General features: G+C 41.0%; 1 protein-coding gene across 1 annotated transcript; it reads left to right on the top strand.

Annotated features, from left to right (window-relative positions):
* Positions 1-346: 346 nt before the first annotated feature.
* hnf1ba (HNF1 homeobox Ba) lies at positions 347-20,414 on the top strand (the record flags this gene model as incomplete). The annotated part of the gene is made up of 10 exons (XM_083886468.1): positions 347-747; positions 2,645-2,844; positions 2,928-3,198; positions 4,079-4,302; positions 14,191-14,342; positions 15,374-15,488; positions 15,592-15,774; positions 17,172-17,290; positions 18,371-18,415; positions 20,394-20,414. The coding sequence occupies 10 exons, from the start codon at positions 347-349 to the stop codon at positions 20,412-20,414; spliced, it is 1,731 nt and encodes a 576-aa protein (XP_083742594.1).
* Positions 20,415-25,652: the final 5,238 nt, after the last annotated feature.

Here is a 25,652-nt window from a genome sequence, read left to right as displayed (position 1 = left end):
TCAGCAGCAGCAGCTTCAGCAGCAGCTTCAGCAGCAGCAGCAGCAGCAGCAGCAGCAGCAGCTTCAGCAGCAGCAGCAGCAGCAGCAGCAGTTCAGCCCACTCATTAGCATCTCTTGTTCGGTGGAGACTCGACAGCAGATCAGCTGCAGCTCTGAAGCAGCAGCAGCAGCATAAGCAGCAGCAGCTTCTCAGAGCAGGTGTCATCATCATCATCATCATCATCATCAGCAGCAGTCTCTCTCTCTCTCTCTCTCTCTCGCTCCTCAGTCTCGCGCTCCGCTCCCTCGCGCACACATGTGTTGAGCGCGTCTCCTTCTTCTTCTTCTTCTTCTTCGTGTGACTTGAATGTTTTCTTCGATGGTTTCTAAACTGACTTCCCTGCAGCAGGAGCTGCTCAGCGCGCTGCTGGACTCCGGCGTCACCAGGGAGCTGCTGATCCAGGCTCTGGACGATATGGACCCGAGTCCGCCGGTGCCGCCGGTGCCGCCGCAGAACTTTGGAGTAAAACTGGAGACTTTGTCCATGTCTCCGTCCGCGCCGCAGAGCGCGAAGATGAACGGACAGGACGCCGAGTCCAAGCCCGTGTTTCACACGCTCACCAACGGCCACAGCAAGGCCAAGCTGTCCGGGGACGAGGGCTCCGAGGACGGGGACGACTACGACACCCCGCCGATCCTCAAGGAGCTGCAGTCACTGAACACGGAGGAGGCCGCGGAGCAGAGGGCCGAGGTGGACCGCATGCTCGCGTGAGTTCACCTCCACCTATTATTATTATTATTATTATTATTATTATTATATTCAAAAAAAAAAGTTTATAAAGTGATTTAAATTGAACAAAAGCTACAAAATGTGACAGAAGATTATCAAGGACTTATATCACCTTTAACTGTTTAGTTTCGTTATTTTGAAACGTGTTCATTTATCAAATTGATGTTAAATATTATAAAACTATTTTAAAACCTCATTTAAAGCGTAGTAAACGTATCAAAATAATAATAATAACAATTAAACTAATTTAAAACTGATTTTAAAATGTTAACAAATTAACAAAAGGAATAAAACACGTACAAATCACGTTATAATTATTTCCTTCCATGTTTACGTTTTTGAAAATAACCGCCACTGTCTGGTTACTAATTATCCACATGGATTATTATTTCTTTACCTTTGCAAAATATCTATTTATTATTAACTCAATTCTCCTCCTCCACGATGAAGAGAGGAAACACGAGGAGAAAGTTTCTGATAACAGCAGTCAACATAATCCTTATTATTATTATTATTATTAGTTGTTCGTTGGTTATAATAATTATTATTCGTTTGTTATAATAATAATTCGTTATTATTGTTGTTGTTATAATTGTAATAATAATAATAATAATAATAATAATTATAATTATAAAGAATGAAAATAATTAATTGTATAATTTACTGTTTTTAACTCACGCGTCTAATTAAGGCCACTTAACGCAGTGTGTGTGTGTGTGTGTGTGTGTAAAACTAATATTTGAGGCTGTTTATTATCGTGGACCAAACAGAAGCAGCAGGAAAAACCTAAACTAACCCACGTGTAGTGAAGTTATTATTAATTTTATTCTATAAATCATCAACTGAAAGATACACAGTGGCGCGTGATTAGAGTGAATGCAGATCTGGTTATTCATTGTCAAAAGTTATAAACTAACATCTCCCACTTCAGCCGCACACACACACACACACAAACACACTGTCCACAGTGTCCGCGGCGTCCAGAACACACACACGCGTGTGTTTCTGTCTCCGTGAGTGTGTGTGTGTGTGTGTGTTCATATCAACATTTTAGTTTTTGTTAAACGTCTGATGATGATGATGATGACGCGTCAACGCGGACGCATTCACGCGCAGGTAAGAAGAACGCGCGACGCGATTTTAATGCGAAATTCACGCGTGGAGTCACGAACACGCGAGGACACAGATGCGCGTGATTATAGAAAAACTGCTTAAATGAGCTTTTTAAACATAAATGATCTCTGATTTTAACCTTAAAATATTCCCTGATAATCATCTAAACGCTGGATTTTTGTTTTACAGACTAAACATTTAAATAATCTGCTCTAATCTGCTCCTTTTTTAACACTTTAATAGACAAATACTGACAATCTCACTCGTGTTTTTCTCCTTCACGTGAAGAGAAACATGTTTTCTTTGTTCACTTTTATTTCCTGTGTTTCTGACGTCGCTCAGCTGTTAATCTGACTGTTTCCAGACTCTAATCTGAACTGAAAACTAAGTCCAAGTTTCTCAACCTGCTCTGATCCACTTGAACTAACCTTTGAAAATATTTACGGCCCATTGAAGGAACTGCAGTGATAAACGACTGTAGGCCTTTGAAAAGAAAGCAGTGAAGGAAGTAAAAAGAAAAGCAGGAACATGAGTTGGATAAGAACATTTACTGTGTGTGTGTGTGTGTGTGTACCTGTTACACTGTGTGTGTGTGTGTGTGTAGAGTTAGATTTATTATGTGTAAATAACAACTTTTATTGGAGTAAAATCAGGTGGAACATTTCCTCTGTGTTCACTGAGTCACAGGAGTTCAGTGGTGAAACAGTTTCTGTGTAAAAGCTGAGTGTTGACCTGTGTGTGTGTGTGTGTGTGTGTGCACAGCGAGGACCCGTGGCGTGCTGCCCGTATGATCAAAGGTTACATGCAGCAGCACAACATCCCTCAGCGGGAGGTGGTGGACATCACGGGTCTGAACCAGTCTCACCTCTCACAGCACCTGAACAAAGGCACGCCCATGAAGACGCAGAAGCGAGCGGCGCTCTACACCTGGTACGTCAGGAAACAGCGGGAGATTCTGCGCCGTAAGTTCACAAAAACAACACAAACCTGCCGTTGGACATGAACTCACACACCCTCACTCTAACACACTGACCTGTTCAACCAGAGTTCAACCAGGCGGTGCAGGGTTCCGGCGGCAGCATGACGGACAAGGGAAACCAGGACCCCGTCTTCTTCTTCCCAGAGTTCAACCCGTCGGGTCAGAACATGGCCGGTCAGCCCGGGGAGGAGGTGGGCGGCGAACCCCTCTGCAAGAAAATGAGACGCAACCGATTCAAGTGGGGACCGGCGTCGCAGCAAATACTGTACCAGGCCTACGAGAGACAGAAGAACCCCAGTAAAGAGGAGAGGGAGGCCTTGGTAGAGGAGTGTAACAGGTACACACACACACACACACACACACACACACACACACACACACACACACACACACACACACACACACACACACACACACAGGGAGAGGGAGGCCTTGGTAGAGGAGTGTAACAGGTACACACACACACACACACACACACACAGTGAGAGGGAGGCCTTAGTAGAGGAGTGTAACAGGTACACACACACACACACACACACACACACACACACACACACACACACACAGTGAGAGGGAGGCCTTAGTAGAGGAGTGTAACAGGTACACACACACACACACACACACACAGTGAGAGGGAGGCCTTGGTAGAGGAGTGTAACAGGTACACACACACACACACACACACACACACACACACACACAGTGAGAGGGAGGCCTTGGTAGAGGAGTGTAACAGGTACACACACACACACACACACAGTGAGAGGGAGGCCTTAGTAGAGGAGTGTAACAGGTACACACACACACACACACACAGTGAGAGGGAGGCCTTGGTAGAGGAGTGTAACAGGTACACACACACACACACACACAGTGAGAGGGAGGCCTTGGTAGAGGAGTGTAACAGGTACACACACACACACACACACACAGGGAGAGGGAGGCCTTAGTAGAGGAGTGTAACAGGTACACACAAACACACACACCCTGAGTGTAACAGGTACACACACACACACAGTGTAACAGGTACACACACACACACACACTGAGTGTAACAGGTACACAAACACACACAGTGTAACAGGTACACACACATTGTTTGTGTTGAGGATCTGACTCTCTATCATCAGGTTCTGATCCAGATTACAGATTTAAATGTAACATGGTTCAGTCCCATTGAACAGGATGTTTACATGTGTGTGTTTGTGTGTCTGCAGAGCTGAGTGTATTCAGAGAGGTGTGTCTCCCTCTAAAGCTCAGGGTCTTGGTTCTAACCTCGTGACTGAAGTACGAGTTTATAACTGGTTCGCTAATCGTCGTAAAGAAGAAGCTTTCAGGCAGAAACTGGCCATGGACGCCATCAGTGTACCGACACACAACCTCACCTCTCTGCTGTCGCACAACTCACCGCATCATCCTCAGACCAGCGCCTCGCCGCCCAGTAAGAACGCAACAGACACACAAACACACACAACAACAACACAATCACACAACAACAACAACACCAACACAATCACACATACAACAACAACACAATCACACAAACACACAACAACAAAATCACACAGACACACAACAACACAATCACACAACAACAACAACACAATCACACAACAACACAATCACACAAACAACACAATCACACATACAACAACACAATCACACAAACACACAACAACACAAACACACAACAACACAATCACACAAAAACAACACAATCACACAACAACACAATCACACATACAACAACACAATCACACAAACAACAACAACAACACGATCACACAAACAACACAGACCAGCGCCTCACCGCCCGGTAAGAACACAACACATACACAAACAACAACAACAACACAAAAGAGCCACACACACTCAGCCCAGGTCAGAACTACGGTGGCCTTCACAGACCAACACACACACAGTGTAATCTCTGTCTCTTCATCGTTTTTCTTCTTCTTCATTGGTTTATGAGACATATTTTTGTGGGCGGAGCCTTTCTTCATTGGTTTATGGGTCATATTTGTGGGCGGAGCCTTTCTTTGTTTATTTTTATATTATATTATTATTATGAATGAGTGAGTGAGAGAGTGAGTGAGTGAATGAGTGAGAGAGTAAGTGAGCGAGTGAGTGAGAGAGTGAGTGAGTGAGTGTGTGAGTGAGAGAGTGAGTGAGTGAGTGAATGAGTGAGTGAGTGAGTGTGTGTGAGTGAATGAGTGAGAGAGTGAGTGAGCGAGAGAGTGAGTGAGTGAGTGAGTGAATGAGTGAGAGAGTGAGTGAGTGAGAGTGAGTGAGAGTGAGTGAGTGTGAGTGAACGAGTGAGTGAATGAGTGAGTGAGAGAGTGAGTGTGTGAGAGAGTGAGTGAGTGAGTGAATGTCTTTGTTATTGTGAGCTGTGAAAACACAGCAGAACAATCCTCATTGTACCTGTAATCTCCAAAGTCAACCTGACAAAGGGGGTCAGGTCAGGGTCAGGGGGCGGAGTCAGACACCATCACCTCTACATCATGATGATGATGATGATGATGATGATGATGACTCTGTCACCTTCATTTTAAAAATTAGTTTATGTTTAGTTATGTTTAGTTTATGAAAACTGAGCATTTTCACCTTGAGCTGCTGAGACTGACAGGTGAGCAGCAGCAGCAGCAGCACAGAAACAGCAGCAGTAACAGCAGCAGTAAGAGCATCAGCAGCAGTTACAGCAGCAGCAGCAGTTACAGCAGCAGTTACAGCAGCAGCTTTAACAGCAGCAGTAAGAGCATCAGCAGCAGTTACAGCAGCAGCAGCAGTTACAGCAGCAGCTTTAACAGCAGCAGTAAGAGCAGCAGCAGCTTCAGCAGCAGTTACAGCAGCAGTAAGAGCAGCAGCAGCTTCAGCAGCAGTAAGAGCATCAGCAGCAGTAAGAGCATCAGCAGCAGCAGCAGAGTGCGTTGAGCTGCTGCTTACATGGCGTCCTGCTGTCCTCCTGCTCACAGCATCAGCAGGTCGTCCTCTCTACAGGACGTCTCACAGCGTTGCCAGGGCTCTGCCTGTATAATGTGAGGCTCAATAAGACAATTACTACACGTCCTCAGCTCTGAGCTCTGTCCTCAGCAGGAGGGACATTGTGTCTGTGCTGCATCAGAGAACTGAGCGACTGTAACAGGGTTCATTTAGCTCTGCTGGGCCTGCAGGGGGCGGAGCTTCTGCTCTTTATGAGAGAGTGAGTGGAGCTGCAGACACTGAGCAGCAGGAGCTGTCCACCATCTATGAGCTCTATTCTGACCACACAGGACTGATGAGGCTACACACACACACACACACACACACACACACACACACACACACACACACACACACACACACACACACACACACACACACACACACACACACACACCTTCAGGTCACTCCAGGGTCACATCAGAACTCGGGGAGTGTTTATTGACTCTGTCTCGCTCGGTCAGTCTGTCCGTTCGTCCACTCATGGACGGACGCTCAAACACCGAGACGACGTCACGTGACCTGAGACGTGAACGTGATCTGAGGCAGATTGAGTTTTTATGGACACATGTGAGGACACACCTGTACCACTGTGTACTGATGTGTACAATTTACTTACTGGTATTTAGCTTTTTACTTGAGTTTTTAGGAATTTAGGGCCGAGAAGGTCAATGATTCTATTTAACGGACACAAACAAAGACTTAAGTCTAGATTAAAGTTCATAATCCTGGGTTTCTTTGACACTAGAGAGTGTTTAAGATTAAGATTACACAGTAAAAACACAAGTTAATCTTAAAAACAGATGACACTACAGTACATTACACTAGATTACACTAGACTATAGTAGACTACATTACACTAGACTAGTTTACACTGGATTACACTAGATTATAGTATACTACACTACACAAGACTATAGTAGACTGCACTACACTAGATTACACTAGATTACACTTCACTATATTACACTAGATTACACTAGACTATAGTACATGATCTGAGGCAGATTGAGTTTTTATGAGTGGACTCCTGTGAGGACACACCTGCACCAGTGTTTACTGAGCTCATCCATCACAGCAACGGTTTACACTGGTACTGTCTATGTGTACAATTCAAGGTACTTTTACTTACTGGTATTTAGCTTTTTACTTGTGTTTTTAGGGAATTTAGGGCCGAGAAGGTCAATGATTCTATTTAACTGACACACAAACAAAGACTTAAGTCTAGATTAAAGTTCATAATCCTGGGTTTCTTTGACACCAGAGAGCGTTTAAGATTAAGATTACACAATAAAAACACAAGTTAATCTTAAAAACATAGAATGTAACGAAGGTTTTACCTTCTACAAATCTCTCAAATAGAAGTTTACATTAGAGAAACATAATCTCATGAGCTCAGATGTTTCTGACTCATAACTTAAATCTACATTCGTTCACTCTCACCACAGCTTTTGATTTACTTTTAAAAGACGTTTCCTCAAAACCGAGACTATAAACTCATGGATTAAATCAGAGACTCTTTAGAGAAGTAAAAACACCTGGGTTTGACCTCTTGACCTCTTGACCTCTTCATTAAGCTGACGTCAGGAAAAGTTCACTTTAAGGATTGAAGCTCGTTCTGCACGTTAGAAACAGCAAAGTCTGAAGTTCCTGATCTGACACAGCAGCGGGGGGGGGGGCACACACACACACACACACACACACACACACACACACACACACACACACACACACACACACACACACACACACACACACACACACACACACACACACACACACACACACACACACACACACACACACACACACACACACACACACACACAGACACAGGAGGTCTGTCTTATGCAGCAGCTTCACAAAGAACAGCCTCAGGTTGTGAAGCAGCCTTTGATTTTACATGAGTCAAACAGAGAAGAGGAGTTTAAGACCTGCTGAAGATCTTCACTGACACTCCCACCATCCTGCTCCTCCTGCTCCTCCTCCTCCTCCTGCTCCTCCTGCTCCTGCTCCTCCTCCTGCTCCTCCTCCTCCTCCTCCTCCTCCTGCTCCTCCTCCTGCTCCTCCTGCTCCTCCTCCTCCTCCTGCTCCTGCTCCTCCTGCAGAGCAGAGACATCACCATCATTAGAGACATTTGTCCTCTCAGTAACTTCTGCAGCCTCAGAGTTTAAGGTTCTGAACCAGACCAGGTCTCAGCGTCAATACTGACTCTGGACAGCCCATCACTACAGTAGACTACAGTAGACTACACAAGATTACAGTAGACTACACTAGACTACACTAGATTACAGTAGATTACAGTAGACTACAGTAGATTACAGTATACTACACTAGACTACAGTAGACTACAGTAGACTACACTAGACTACAGTAGACTATAGTAGACTACACTAGACTACAGTAGACTACACTAGACTACAGTAGACTACACTAGACTACAGTAGACTATAGTAGACTACACTAGACTACAGTAGACTACACTAGACTACAGTAGACTATAGTAGACTACACTAGACTACACTAGACTACAGTAGACTACAGAAGACTACACTAGACTACAGTAGATTACAGTAGATTACAGTAGACTACACTAGACTACAGTAGACTACAGTAGATTACAGTAGACTACAGTAGACTACAGTAGATTACAGTAGACTACACTAGACTACAGTATATTACAGTAGATTACACTACACCAGACTACAGTAGATTACATTATTATGTACATTAGACTACACTAGATTACAGTAGACTACACTAGACTACAGTAGACTACACTACACTAGACTACAGTAGACTACACTAGATTACAGTAGACTACACTAGACTACAGTAGACTACAGTAGATTACAGTAGACTACAGTAGACTACACTACACTAGACTTCATTAGACTACACTACACCAGACTACAGTAGATTACATTATTATGTACATTAGACTACACTAGATTACAGTAGACTACACTAGATTACACTAGACTACAGTAGACTACACTAGACTAGACTTCATTAGACTACACTACACCAGACTACAGTAGATTACATTATTATGTACATTAGACTACACTAGATTACACTAGACTACACTAGATTACACTAGACTACAGTAGACTACACTACACTAGACTTCATTAGACTACACTACACCAGACTACAGTAGATTACATTATTATGTACATTAGACTACACTAGATTACACTAGACTACAGTAGACTACAGTTGTTTCTTTCAGTTTGTGTATGGACATAAATGTTGGACATGTCCCCAACAACAATAGAGTCCTGACCAACATTAGAGACAGTGTGTCTCTAATGTGTCTCCACCTGTCTTATAAGCGAGTCTTGTATAAAGTATCTCAAAGTGATACTTTTACAGTAAAAGTATGCGAGTATGTGAGCAGAAAATGACAATAAATAAATAAAATAAAATGACTTCAGTAAAAGTCTTAAAGTCTTAGACATTTACTAGAGGCTCAGTGGTAGAGTGAGGAAGTGGGTTGTGGGTTCAATTCCTGGCTCTGCTCGTCGTCATGTGCCCTTGAGCAAAGACACCTCAGATCATGTTGTTGTGAATGGGTGAAAAGCTTGATGAAGACCAGAGAAGCTCTGTTTGAATACAGACCATAATAATCTGCTTTTATTTGGTAGTAACACGTGACAAAGAGAGAGGAAATAACTGAGTGGAGTTAAAAAGTCTGGTTTAAAAAACTCCTTCTCGTCTCTGTAACACTGATGATAATCTGGACGTGTCCGTCTGTCCCTGTGTCCTTCTGTCTGTCCCTCTGTCTGTCCCTCTGTCTGTCCCCGTGTCTCTGTCTGTCTGTGTAGTAAGATCAGCTAAATGACACAAAGCTGAACCTGAACAACGTCCCTTTCTCTCAGAGTCTTTAAGAGACGACTCAGAGATAACGGCCTTTTTATGAGACCTCTGCTATTGTGTGGCAACGGAGGTCATGAGTCCAGAGGACAGCTTTATTGTTGTGTGTCTGTGTTTACAAGGCTCACTGCAGTGGGGACACTGGGGACACACGGGACATACAGGACACAAGGGACATACAGGACACGTCTATGTCCAGTCTGTGAGACGCACAAAATGGACGAGGGCTTAGTTTAGAGGATGATTTATGGACGACTGTGAGTCAGTAATCTGGACTTAAATCATATGATGTCATAACATATATATACATATATATATATATATATACACACATACTGTATATATATACATATATATGTATCTATATATAGAGAGATACATATATCACAATTAATGTTTGTTTAGATTCATATAAAAACAATAAACAGCTTCATTTTGTCCAAAAGAAACATTTAAAACTGTGAGAATATTACAGATTATTTTATGATAAATGTTACTGAGAATCATTTTATGATGATTTTCAATTTTCTTTGCTTTTATATCAAAGTTAATTTCACATCTTTTTTTCCCTTGAACTGAAATGAACTTTTATTGACTTTTTTTTTTTTTATAAACTCGCTGCTCAAATCTTTGTATATTTGTATAAACGTCCATTTAAATTAATTTAAATGCATCTTGGACAAAACAACAAAGTATTAAAAGTGTAAAAGAATAATAAAGAATTTAAATGAACAATATGTGACAAGATCTTATTTAAATATGAAACTCGACTGAGATTAGATTGACTTTTCTGTGCAGTTTTCCTTTAAAAATATATTTGTATACAACAGCTACAAAACATTCTATTATTAATATTATTGATTTAAATGAACTGCGTCTCATTTGAATTGTCTCTAATTTCAAGGCTTACATTTAGACTGGGATTATTAGATTAGAACAGTTGATTAACCAGATTAAATTATCTCACTGAAACATATAAAATGCAGATGTTTTGTTTTATATAAAAGCTACAAAACCTATTTAGTTTAATTTATTACCTTTGAACACGGCTGTCGATCTTACATTATTTATGATTTTAAATTTGAATTTAAAGGTTTAAACTTCATATATATTTTTTTTAATTTCCACCAGATATTAAATGAGTTGAGAAAAATGTAAATGTTGTTTTATATAACATCTAAAAAACTAATTTAAATGTAAACGTGTGTCCTCTAAATGTTTTATTTATATTTGTCTGATTTAAAGGATTTAACTTGGACTCAGAGAGTTTTCTTAGGTTTTATCTCAGATCATTTGATATAAAAATCTCAAAGACTAAATTAAATGACTGTGGACTTTAAATGTTTTAAATGTAAATACATTCATACATTCATCCATTCATCCGTTCACACAAAGGATTTTCATTATCAACACGTGTTTGCTTTCCCTGAAGCAAATATCTTTGAACACATCCTGTTCCTCTACAACTCTGACAAGAAATCAATTAGGACTTTTCCCTCGCTCTCACAATCACTCTGTGTCTGTGTGTGTGTGTGTATATGTATATAAGTACATATGTGTGTGTATATATATGTATATATATACACACACACACACAGACAGTGCAGTGTTTCTGCAGGGTCAGGGACGAAGGCCTCGCTCTGAGGAGATGTGAGATCTGAGAGCAAACACAGTCTGTCTCTGCACTGTCACACTGTGTGTGTGTGTGTCACTGTGTGTGTGTGTGTGTGTGTGTGTGTGTGTGTGTGTGTGTCACTGTGTGTGTGTGTGGGGGGTTCCTCTCTGAGAACACAGGATAAGAATGTGTGTGACATTGCTTGTAATTGTGTAATGTTGACTCTGTTGGTATCAGAAGGTCTGCAGAGGCAAACACTGGTTTGATTGAGCTCAGTTTTCCCTCAGCGTTAAAAAGAGAAAAGAGAAACAAAGGTGTGATTAAGAGACAACACAGAGACTATGATCACTGTGATGATGTAGAAGCTGCTGTGTTTCATTTAAAGCTAAAGTATTAAGAGACGACACAGAGACTATGATCACTGTGTCCATGTAGAAGCTGCTGTGTTTCATTTAAAGCTAAAGTATTAAGAGACGACACAGAGACTATGATCACTGTGTCCATGTAGAAGCTGCTGTGTTTCATTTAAAGCTAAAGTAGGACACGGTGAGTTTGACCTGTTGACCTCTGGATGAAGGTGTGGTCTGACTGCTGGACTTTAACCCCAGTCAAACAGGACGTGACGTCCTCTTATCTACTGTTTTCAGTTCATCTGAACGAAGGCGCTTTATTTGACCCACTTTTATCTTTAATCACATATAAAATACACTTTACATTCAGAGGGTGAAGGAAACTTAACGTTCACTGTTGGCTATGATCATTCTGAGGGTTAACAGTAACAGTTGTTACAGTGAAACAGGTCAGTGTTTGTTTGCTCTGTTCTTCTTCTCTGTGTGAGTCAAAGAGCAGCATCTGACTGTCTATGGGTGTGTGTGTGTGTGACTGTGTGTGTGTGTGTGTGTGTGTGTGTGTGTGTGTGTGTGTGTGTGTGCCTGTGTCTGTAGGTCTACATTCATACTCAACACAACAACAACAACAACAGTTTCCCACCTAAACTGGAACATGTTATTACCACATGATCACCAGTCTAAGAATTATATAAACATTATATTATATATATAACCATTATATTATATATGATATATGACCATTATTATATTATATATGACCATTATATTATATTATATATGGCCATTATATTATGTATATAATCATTATATATACATGACCATTATATTATATATAAACATTATATTTTATATATCACCATTATATTATATATTATATATGACCATTATATTATATATAACCCTTATATTTTATATCTATATATATATAGATATATATATATGACCATTATATTATATGACCATTATATTATGTATATAATCATTATATATACATGACCATTATATTATATATAAGACCATTGTTATCTATATGACCATTATATCATATTATATATGTATATATATATATATGTATATATATATATATATATATACATATATATATAAACATTATATTTTATATGTAACCATTATATTATATATGATATATGACCATTATTATATGATATATGACCATTATATTATATTATATATGGCCATTATATTATGTATATAATCATTATATATACATGACCATTATATTATATATAAACATTATATTTTATATATCACCATTATATTATATATGACCATTATATTATATATATAACCCTTATATTTTATATCTATATCTATATCTATATATATATATATGACCATTATATTATGTATATAATCATTATATATACATGACCATTATATTATATATAAACATTATATTTTATATATCACCATTATATTATATATTATATATGACCATTATATTATATATATAACCCTTATATTTTATATCTATATATATATCTATATATATATAGATATATATATATGACCATTATATTATATGACCATTATATTATGTATATAATCATTATATATACATGACCATTATATTATATATAAGACCATTGTTATCTATATGACCATTATATCATATTATATATGTATATATATATATATGTATATATATATATATATATCCATATATATATAAACATTATATTTTATATGTAACCATTATATTATATATGATATATGACCATTATTATATTATATATGACCATTATATTATATTATATATGGCCATTATATTATGTATATAATCATTATATATACATGACCATTATATTATATATAAACATTATATTTTATATATCACCATTATATTATATATTATATATGACCATTATATTATATATATAACCCTTATATTTTATATCTATATCTATATCTATATATATATATATATGACCATTATATTATATGACCATTATATTATGTATATAATCATTATATATACATGACCATTATATTATATATAAGACCATTGTTATCTATATGACCATTATATCATATTATATATATATATATATATATATACATATACATATATATATATATATACACATATATATATATATATATATATACATACATATATATATATATATATATATATATATTCATATATATATATATATATATATATACATATATGTTTTTTCATATATATATGTTTCCATGGAGACAAAGAAAACAATGATGTCATAGCTCCGCCTCTCTGGAGTTTGTTTCATTGTCACGTTTACTTATTCAAATAAAGCTTTATTTAAAACGGTTTTGTACACAGCACGGAGCAGTTACAGTCACAGCGCCACACACAGGTCTGGCATATGTACTGCAGCTTTTAGAGATGTTTTTTTTTTTTTTTTTTTTGACATTTCCTGAAATGATGTCATGTTTACGGACAAACAAAGTCAGTTTCCGTGTGGATAAGAACTAACCTTCTGTCTCTGTGTCTCAGTGCGTTACAGCCAAGGTGAGGTCACGTCCTCCTCCATCAGTCATCACACTGGAAACTCTATGGCAACAAGTCAGTCTGTGCTTCAACAGGTGTCTCCAGGAGGACTGGACCATGGACACAGTCTGCTGTCACCTGACACCAAGATGGTGAGTGAGAGAGTGAGAGAGAGTGAGAGAGTGAGACACAGTCTGCTGTCACCTGACACCAAGATGGTGAGTGAGAGAGTGAGAGAGAGAGAGTGAGTGAGTGAGAGAGAGAGGGAGTGAGTGAGTGAGTGGTGCAGTGAGATGGAGGTGCAGTGAGGTGGAGGTGCAGTGAGGTGGCGCTGTGCAGTAAACCCTGTGTTCCTCACAGATGAAGGTGCAGCAGCCTTTGATTCGACTCAGTTTTTTCTCCTCTGCCCTCGTCCAATATTTGATCAGTGACAGGAAACGAGCCTTACAAACATGGAGTGTCAAAATAAAAGCTTGATATATGGAGATGTTGATGCAGTCACTTCCTCACTCATCAATAACAACTTCACTTTTATGCTTTCTTTGCTCCATAAAACAAAGAAATCGTTGAAACTCAATCATTTTATGGATTAACATTAATTACGACATTAATTGTCATGTTCAGAACTATATTATATAGATCAGGGGTCACCAACCTTTTTGAGTCAGAGAGCTACCTTAAGGGTAAAAAATAATATGGAGGGCTACCATATAATATTTTTTTGTTTGTTTACCATTTAAATGATTAATATTATGCATTCAACTGCATACACATTCATTCCAGTGCTTACTCCTAACGATTACCAGTTTTTATAAACAATATCAAAGATATTTTACTGAGCGATCATACGGATACATGCAAGTGAGGTGAAGTGAAGTGAGCCCGCGGGCACCGTATTGGCTGCCTGCGGGCTACCAGGTGCCCGCGGGCACGTTGGTGACCCCTGATATAGATATTTAGACAATAGGACGTTTTCCTTTCCCATATGACCTATATTATATTGTATTCATACTTTATTGCATACTATTTTATTTATTATGGATGTGTGTAAACCTCCAAATGAAGTCGATTCATGTATTCACCTGCAGTTTGAAATGTGTGTGTTAGTGTGTATACTGTCTATGTGAGATGTTTCCTCTCTATAAAGTAACTGATGAAACTGTGTGTGTGTGTGTGTGTGTGTGTGCAGATCTCAGGTGGAGGTCTTCCTCCTGTCAGTACTCTGACAAACATCCACAGCTCTCACCACAGTCACCAGCAGAACCTCATCATGCCTCTGTCTGGAGTCATGGCCATCGCTCAGAGTCAGTGTCTCTCTGTCTGTCATCATCCATTCACACGTTCACACACTAACCTGTGGTCTAACTGAGCGTCGTGTTGTGTTGTGTTGTGTTGCGTCGTGTCCAGGTCTAAACTCGTCACAGTCTCAGTCAGTGCCGGTGATCAACAGCGTAGCAGGAAGTCTGGCAGCGCTGCAGCCGGTTCAGTTCTCTCAGCAGCTTCACAGTCCACATCAACAGAGTCTGATGCATCAGTCGCCAAATCACATGAGTCAGCAACCGTTCATGGCTACAGTCACACACAGTCACAGTGAGTACCACACACACACACACACACACACACACACACAGTCAGTATAACACACACACACACACACACAGTCACAGTGAGTACCACACACACAGTCACAGTGAGTACCACACACACACACACACAGTCAGTATAACACACACACACAGTCAGTATAACACACATACACACAGTCACAGTGAGTACGACACACACACACACACACACACACAGTCACACACACACACACAGTCAGTATAACACACATACACAGTCACAGTGAGTACGACACACACACACACACACACACACACACACACAGTCACAGTGAGTACCACACACACAAACACACAGTCACAGGGAGTACGACACACACACACACACACACACACACACACACACACACACACACACACACACACACAGTCACAGTCACAGTGAGTACGACACACACACACACACACACACAGTCACAGTGAGTACGACACACAGAGACACACACAGTCACAGTGAGTACGACACACACACAGTGAGTACGACACACACACACACACACAGTCACAGTGAGTACGACACACACAGTCAGTATAACACACACACACACACAGTCACAGTGAGTACCACACACAGACACAGTCACACAGTCACACACAGTCACAGTGAGTACGACACACACACACACACACACACACACACACACACACACACACACACGGTGTAGTTTCTGCCACTAGGGGTCCCTCTCCCTCTCTCATGCTGCTCTGTTAACATCAGAGGTCAGAGGTCGTCATCGTTATGTAAATACTGTTATTTTTTTGCATATCATAGCAACAAAAATGACAAGTTAAATTAAAGGACAAAATATGAAAGACTTTATTTAATATGGAGGTTGAAATGTTTTAATTGAATAATAATAAACATGCAATATAGGGATTAGGTCAATTGGACACTTTAAATTGACTTGAATGGTTGTTTGTCTCTGCATGTATAGATATATATGTGTATATGTGTGTATATGTGTGTATGTATATTAGGAGAAATCGATTCACATAGGAATCGTGATTCTAATCATTCACGATTCTGAATCAATTCATAAACTTCAAAAATCGATGTTTAATTTTTTTATTTCTATTTTGAAAAACCAGACAAAACAGCAGTTTGTGTTATTTGTGTACAGTTTATTTCTGTCACTTCTGTCAGCTCATCTAATCTTTTATTTATGATAAAGTTATTTTGTTGTACATTAAGTTTTTATTTGTTTTGAATGAATCAATGTTAACTTTTGTCTTAAGTTTGTCTTTGTGTGATCACATGATCACATTATCTTATACTAACTCTATTGTTTTGATGACAACATTTGCCTGAACACACTCTACATTCTATCAATTTTCAATAACAATAATCTTGTCTATTTTCAGTGTATCCTCACAAACAGGAGCCGCCTCAATATTCTCACCCGTCACGTTTCTCCTCAGCCATGGTGGTGACAGACGCTAACAGCATCAGCACACTCAGCTCTATGTCGTCAGGCAAGACGGTCAGTGTCACACACTCACCCTGTCACACACTCACCCTGTCACACACTCACCCTGTCACACATTCACCCTGTCACACACTCACCCTGTCACACACTCAGCTCTATGTCGTCAGGCAAGACGGTCAGTGACACACACTCACCCTGTCACATTCACCCTGTCACACACTCACCCTGTCACACACTCACCCTGTCACACACTCAGCTCTATGTCGTCAGGCAAGACGGTCAGTGACACACACTCACCCTGTCACATTCACCCTGTCACACACTCACCCTGTCACACACTCACCCTGTCACACACTCAGCTCTATGTCGTCAGGCAAGACGGTCAGTGACACACACTCACCCTGTCACACACTCACCCTGTCACACACTCAGCTCTATGTCGTCAGGCAAGACGGTCAGTGACACACACTCACCCTGTCACACACTCACCCTGTCACACACTCAGCTCTATGTCGTCAGGCAAGACGGTCAGTGACACACACTCACCCTGTCACACACTCACCCTGTCACACACTCAGCTCTATGTCGTCAGGCAAGACGGTCAGTGACACACACTCACCCTGTCATTCACCCTGTCACATTCACCCTGTCACACACTCACCCTGTCACACATTCACCCTGTCACACACTCACACATTCACCCTGTCACACACTCACACATTCACCCTGTCACACACTCACACATTCACCCTGTCACACCCTGTCACATTCACCCTGTCACACACTCAAACATTCACCCTGTCACACACTCACCCTGTCACACATTCCCCCTGTCACACATTCACCCTGTCACACACTCACACATTCACCCTGTCACATTCACCCTGTCACACACTCACACATTCACCATGTCACACACTCACACATTCACCCTGTCACACATTCACCCTGTCACACACTCACCCTGTCACACACTCACACATTCACCCTGTCACACATTCACCCTGTCACACACTCACACATTCACCCTGTCACATTCACACATTCACCCTGTCACATTCACCCTGTCACACACTCACACATTCACCCTGTCACAGTGTGTGTTTTGATGATTGTGTTTCATTTGTGTCTCAGGAGGCTCCTGTAAACAAGATGGTGCAGCTCGGGGGTTTGTCCTGGGTAAATACACAACAACACACATCAACACAACTGTACACACATCTATGGTTTTATGACTGAGTGAGTGAGTGAGTGAGTGAGTGAGTGAGTGAGTAAGTGAGTGAGTGAGTGAGTGAGTGAATGAGTGAGTGAGTGAGTGAGTGAGAGAGTGATCATCCATCAGTTGCTCTGTGATCCTGAACCTCCTCTCACTTTATCTGTGAGAGGAGGAAATGAGCTTCTCTCTGAGTCTGGTGTCTGTCTGTCTGTCTGTCTGTCTCACTCTCTCTGTCTGTCTCACCCTCAGTGATCAGTGTAGCCTGACTTCTCCTCCCTGTCTCACTCTCTGTCTGTCTCACCCTCAGTGATCAGTGTAGCCTGACTTCTCCTCCTCACTGACTTTATTCCCACGCTCAGCTCTCACTGACAGACTGAGGACAAACACACATTTATCACAGTCTGGATTACAGATCTAATCCTGAAATCCTGACTTATTTTGTCACATGTTCATTAATATTCACGTTCATTCTGAATCATTTCTTTGATAATAATTGAATAATAATAAATGAGGTCATGACTTTATCTTTATATATTAAACCTGTTCTTCTACAGAGTTCTGCTTTTATTCTAAATGACCTTTTGTCTCCACTTCATAGCTCCGTTATTTACTGTGTTTTTAATTGAAAATAATACAAAAAAGATCAGGTTTTTTTAGTCCAAATGTTCAAAATAAACAGTTTAAAATGACAAAAGAGCAAAAGAACAGGTTTAAAAACCCGTAAACGTGAAGTAAAATCAGGATTTGATGTCATTTTGTTAAATAAACTCAAAGAACTGAAAACAGTTTATTATATTTAGAGAAGAATGAGCCTCTCTTTCTCTCTCTCTCTCTCTCTCTCTCTCTCTCTCTCTCTCTCTCTCTCTCTCCCTTATCAGGACTTTATTTGGACGAGTCAGCGTTGGTCACATGACTCAGCGCTTTTTACAACACTCACTGTTTACCCACAAGCCTTTGCTTTAGCTGCTCACCTGTGACTCAGGCTTTTACCTGTTATCAGGCCGAGCTGTTTGCTGTTTGCTGGCTGCGGGGTCAGGGCGGGGTCAGGGGGAGGTCACGGGGAGGTCAGGGGGAGGTCACCGGCCTCTACCTGCAGAGACGCAGGGATACGAACAATCTGAGAAAAAGAGAGAAAAGAGAGAAAAGAGAGATGTTTACAGCGTCAGGACGAGGAAGAAGAACGAGGGATGTATTTGGTCAGGTGTGGCAGGAACACCAGGGATTAACAGAGCCAGATTAACAGACCCAGATTAACAGAGCCGGATTAACAGAGCCACAAGAAGACGCTCAGTCGTTTACTGACAAAACACAAAATACACTCGCAAAGTAAAATTTCAAATTTAATATAAGTCTGTCTCTGACCCGTCTGTCCCTGACCCGTCTGTCTCTGACCCGTCTGTCCCTGACCCGTCTGTCTCTGACCCGTCTGTCTCTGACCCGTCTGTCCCTGACCCGTCTGTCCCTGACCCGTCTGTCTCTGACCCGTCTGTCCCTGACCCGTCTGTCCCTGACCCGTCTGTCCCTAACCCGTCTGACCCTAACCCGTCTGACCCATCTGTCCCTGACCTGACCCGTCTGTCTCTGACCCGTCTGTCTCTGACCCGTCTGTCCCTGACCCGTCTGTCCCTAACCCGTCTGACCCTAACCCGTCTGACCCATCTGTCCCTGACCTGACCCGTCTGTCTCTGACCCGTCTGTCCCTGACCCGTCTGTCCCTGACCTGTCTGTCTCTGACCCATCTGTCCCTGACCCGTCTGTCCCTGACCTGTCTGTCCACCCGTCTGTCCCTGACCCGTCTGTTCCTCACCAGTCTGTCTCTGACCCGTCTGTCCACCCGTCTGTCCCTGACCCGTCTGACCCGTCTGTCCCTGACCCGTCTGTCTCTGACCCGTCTGTCCACCCGTCTGTCTCTGACCCGTCTGTCCCTCTGTGTCTTCACAGTGTCCTCTTCAGGCCTGGTGAGAGCATCCTCCACTCCCTCGCTGCCCGGCAACCACAGCACATTTTTCCACCCCCCCACCCTCTGGTCACCGTAACCACGGCAACGCTTAACAACCGGCAACAGAGCGCGGACGCAGACGGACGGTGACGAAGAGTCGGTCAACAAACAGGAGGGAGTTTAAAAAACAACAAAAACATGAGACAGGACTCAATCACATGATCAACTAAGGACCAATCACTTCAACACAGTATTCACTCTTTCATCAAGGCTCCGCCCACTTCTTCTTTTTTATGTACAGTCTTTTTTTTTCAAAAAGGAACAAAAACTAAAAACTGCTGGTGAACGAATGAACGTGAGTGAATGAGAGTGAACGAGTGAACACGCTGTGATTTAAGAGTGTGTGTGTGTGTGTGTGTGTGTGAGACAATCAGACATTAACCTGTACTCACCAGGCTTTAAAGGAGTCTTCCATGTTTTTATCTCCGTCAGTCTGATTATCATGCAGGGACATCGTCCACACGGTGTCCACGTCAGTGTGTGCACACGGTGTCCACTCAGTGTGTCCACACGGTGTCCACACAGTGTGGACACAGTGTCCACTCTGTGTCCACACTGTGTCCACTTCGGTGTAAACTGTGATTGAAGACAAGAAAGACAATCATGTGACAATCTTGAAAAAAGGACTATGCAAACACACACTGTGCTTTTATTTTGTAGAGCTGGATTCTGCACAATCAGTGACGTCACACACACACACACACGCAGACACACCAACACACACACACACTCGCGCACACACACACACACAGCTCTGGAAACAGTGAGGAAACCTTACCTTGACCTTATTCCAAATTAAAAGTCTATTTTTATTGTATTCTATAAAGCACTGACGATTTTTAACCAAACAGAAAAATCCTCATTTAAAGAATTGAATTTTGCTGAAAATGAAAACAGGTCAAAGGTCAAACTCTGACTCCGTTGAATGAAACAAACAAAAGCCTTCATATTTATTTCTAAAGTGATGATATCATTGTTCCACTGCTGCTGTAAACAGCGCTCACTTCAATCACATGTGGGTTTTTAACCATGTTTTATTGGTCATTAAAAGTCATGAATTAGAGCTGGAGAGATGAAGAATGAGTGAGGTCAGAGGTCAGAGGTCAACAAAGGCTTTGAGTGGATTCTTTAGTTTTGTCCAGAGCTGTTGATAAATCTGTGTGAGACAAATATGTGTTCACATCTGAGGAGGAGGAGGAGGAGGAAGAGGAGGAGGAGGAGGAGGAGGAGGAAGAGGAGGAGGAGTGACTCACCCTCTTCTCTTCCATGGAAACCTCTGGCTTTTGTTTGCACAGCAGGTTCAGGTGAATTTCAGGAATGGGACTCTCCCTCCTCCTCTTCCTCCTCCTCCTCCTCCTGCTCCTCCCACTTCCTGTCAGAATGTGAAGAAAAAACAGGACAAATATTGTTCATAACTCCTGCAGGACCCCCCACTGAGGACACACATCGTCCTCTGTCTGGTATTTAGTGAAGGAGGACACACACACACACACACACACACACACACACACACACACACACGCACACACACACGTATATGAAGTGTGTAAATATGAATTTTGAATGAAGTTTGTTTATATTTTTACAGTTTAATGTTTTTAGCTTCACACACAGCATCGTCTTCATCAGCATCATCATCATCATCATCATCGTCATCATTATCATCATCATCATCATCTTCATCATTGGCAGATCCAGTCTCCTCTTCTTCATTAGGTCATTATTATTATTATTATTATTTTGTTATTATTATTATTGTTGTTGTTATGAAAACACTCACTCATTCATTCACTCACTCACTCATTCATTCATTCACTCACTCATGTATGTGTGTGGCAGGACGTGATTTTATTCCTAATGTATTATTTTTGTATAAAATTGAAATCAATCATAAATCATTATTTATACTTTCTGAGAAAATGTTGATATTTCAAGTAAAAGTTTTTCTTTTTTTCCCAAAAATGAAAAAACGCTGTGGTTTATTTTGTGTGACGACACTTTTATTATAGAACTAATATTAAAGAAGTTATAGAACTAATAGAACAGTTCATATAGAAGACACATTCTATCAAATCTACAAATTAATCTGCAACTATTTTAATTTAAAAACTATTGTCACCCTCTTAAATGTGAATATTTCTGGTTTTAATCAGTCTTATTAAACATTCAGTATTTATATATATATATATATATAAATATAAACCTGCACTCAAAGAGCTTCACATAAAAAGAAAGAATAAAGACACTTAATAAAATGTACAACAAAACAAAAAATAACAATAACATTAAAAAAGTCTGACGATGTTACTGAATATTATTATTATATTATTACTGAATATTATAATATTATTACTGAATATTATTATAATATTATTACTGAATATTATTATAATATTATTACTGAATATCAAACGCTGCTCTGAATAAACGCAGAGCAGCAACAGTAAAGTCCTGGTCACTCCACAGTTTGACCTTTGACCTGAGGTCATCCAGTTGGTGTCCAGATGAGTTCAAATCAGAAAACTTTATTGTCCGTCGTAACGACACACAACGTAAAAACATTAAAGAGTAAAGTCTGTGTGAATATTTATAAAAACAATTCATAAAAGTCTTTTTAGAGACGAGGACAAAAGGCCTGAACACGAAAGTGGATCTAAAAAGTTTATGGGTTCTTGTTTACGGGGTTTTTTAACGTGGAGAAACAGCAAAAGAGTAAAACGAGTGGTGTTTGTAATGAAATGAACCAGCTGGAGGCACTAGAGGAACAGCAGTTCTTCTCAGTTTGCTGGGAAAGTCCGGTTCGTTCGGGGAGGAGTGAATGAACTGAACTCTGATCCGCACCAAACAAGTGAAGAACTAATGCAGGAAGTGGACTACAACGCAGGGCATTGTGGGTAAACACGACCAACTGAAGAGTCGTGAGGGCGACGCCAAAGTCAACAATGTCCAACTGTAGATTAACGTTAAAAAGACCGACTGAACCATTCTGTCAACAAATGATTCTTATGATTCACTTTCACCCAAAACAACTGCTTTACGTTTAAGTCACTCGCTTGTGTCACTGCCGTTGACTCCGCCCACATTGAGGAGGAGCTAAAGGAAGGCGTGCAGGAAGTGTACAGTGGAAAAGTGTTGGTGTAATGTGATGATTTCAGAGGACAGAGTTTACAGGTAGAGAAGATGTTTTGTCTTCACTCTGAATAAAAACAGACTTTTCTCATTCAGTGTTTTTTTCCCTCCTGGTCACCTGACCCTCTCTCTCTCCCTGTGTTGACCTCTGACCTCCGCCCGCTGAGAGCAGCCTTGTAATCCACTGATGTTGCTCTATTTGGTTTTGAATGAGGCCTTTGATTTCCAGTCGCAGGAAGCCTCCAAAGATCTGACGGCTCTCTTTGACTCTTTTGTCTTAAAGAAACTGAGTCATTAGCATGTGAGTGAAGTGCAGTCTGAAGACAATCACAGCTTACATACAAAGACAACCTGCTCATGAAAGAAGACTCACCATTCACACTTTACACCAGGACTGTCCTCATTGTTTTTACATTACAGGTCTTTAACATGTCCATGATGAGCTCATTTTCATCATCTATAAACACTGTTTTTCTGCCTCACTACAAATCAGCCCATTATTCTGAAAGTCACTTAAATTCTCCAGTTTCCACTAAAATAATCTGCATAAATCAGCAGACTGTCATGTTCCTGAAAGAAAGTTCAACTCATCACAAGCTAAGCTAAGCTAAGCTAAGCCAAATATTCCGACATTTATTGACATTTATGTTTTAAGGAAAATAAAAGTTTGTAATTTCATCAGTAGTTTTATCTCAGCTTGAATGCTTGTGAATCCAAACACGTTCAAACTGTGATGTTCTTTAATTAAAAAGATGTTTTTATCACAATCAAAGACATTCTGTCATGTTAGAAACATTGAGTTTAAGAATGATTAGAACTTCATACATTAGTGAATCGTTTTAACACGACAGTCTGAGAAGCTCCTTTTAAATACAAGAACGTTTTAAATGAATATATACTTTACTTTGTCAAATCTAATTATAATAATACTTGTATGATGTTTTTATTCCTGTGTTGTTGTTATTTGGTATTTTTGGATGCTGTGATTTATGCTTCACTGAAGTCAACGCTAAACGTTTTCTCGTCTTTGATGACGGTTACTGTCCTAACTCTGTCCTCGCTGTGTCCTCACTGTGTCCTCGCTGTGTCCTAACTCTGTCCTTGCTGTGTCCTCGCTGTGTCCTAACTCTGTCCTCGCTGTGTCCTAACTCTGTCCTTGCTGTGTCCTCGCTGCATCCTAACTCTGTCCTCGCTGCGTCCTAACTCTGTCCTCGCTGTGTCCTAACTCTGTCCTCGCTGCGTCCTAACTCTGTCCTCACTGTGTCCTCGCTGCGTCCTCACTGTGTCCTAACTCTGTCCTCGCTGTGTCCTCGCTGCGTCCTCGCTGCGTCCTCGCTGCGTCCTAGCTGCGTCCTGGCTGTGTCCTAACTCTGTCCTCGCTGTGTCCTCGCTGCGACCTCGCTGCGTCCTCACTGTGTCCTAACTCTGTCCTCGCTGTGTCCTCGATGTGTCCTCACTTTGTCCTAACTCTGTCCTCGCTGCGACCTCGCTGCGTCCTCACTGTGTCCTAACTCTGTCCTCGCTGTGTCCTCGATGTGTCCTCACTGTGTCCTAACTCTGTCCTCGCTGTGTCCTCACTGTGTCCTAACTCTGTCCTCGCTGTGTCCTCGCTGCGTCCTGAATGTGGCCGTGTGTTTAGCAGCCACAGAAGAAAGGACACGACATGGACTCCAGCTGAGGCCCAAAGGCTGAATGGCAAAGAGTGCCCAGCAGGGGTCAAAGGTCAACAGGGCTAAATGGTGACTGCGACCTGGGTTTACACCGACCTTTTCTGTGGAGATACATACACATGTATGGAGCTGCTGTGACGGAGTCTTCCATCAAGCGCTGGCATCAAGGAGGCTTCTGTTGTTGTTGTTGTCATGGTCAGCATCTGCAGCGCCACCTACAGGGACACACCGACACTGGAGTTACAAAGAGACTGAAGACTAATGAATTAAAAAGTCAATTAATCTGCGACTATTTTGAGTTTGTGTGATTTTTCTGCTGTAAATGTGAATATTCTCTGAACCAAACAAGTCAAAAATAACCTGGAGAAAGTAATCTACGGATTAATCCAAGCATTGTACGTG

Source organism: Microchirus variegatus (genome assembly GCF_963457635.1).
Source record: "Microchirus variegatus genome assembly, chromosome: 3".
NCBI lineage: Eukaryota > Metazoa > Chordata > Actinopteri > Pleuronectiformes > Soleidae > Microchirus > Microchirus variegatus.
This window is presented reverse-complemented; position numbering and strand designations above follow the sequence as displayed.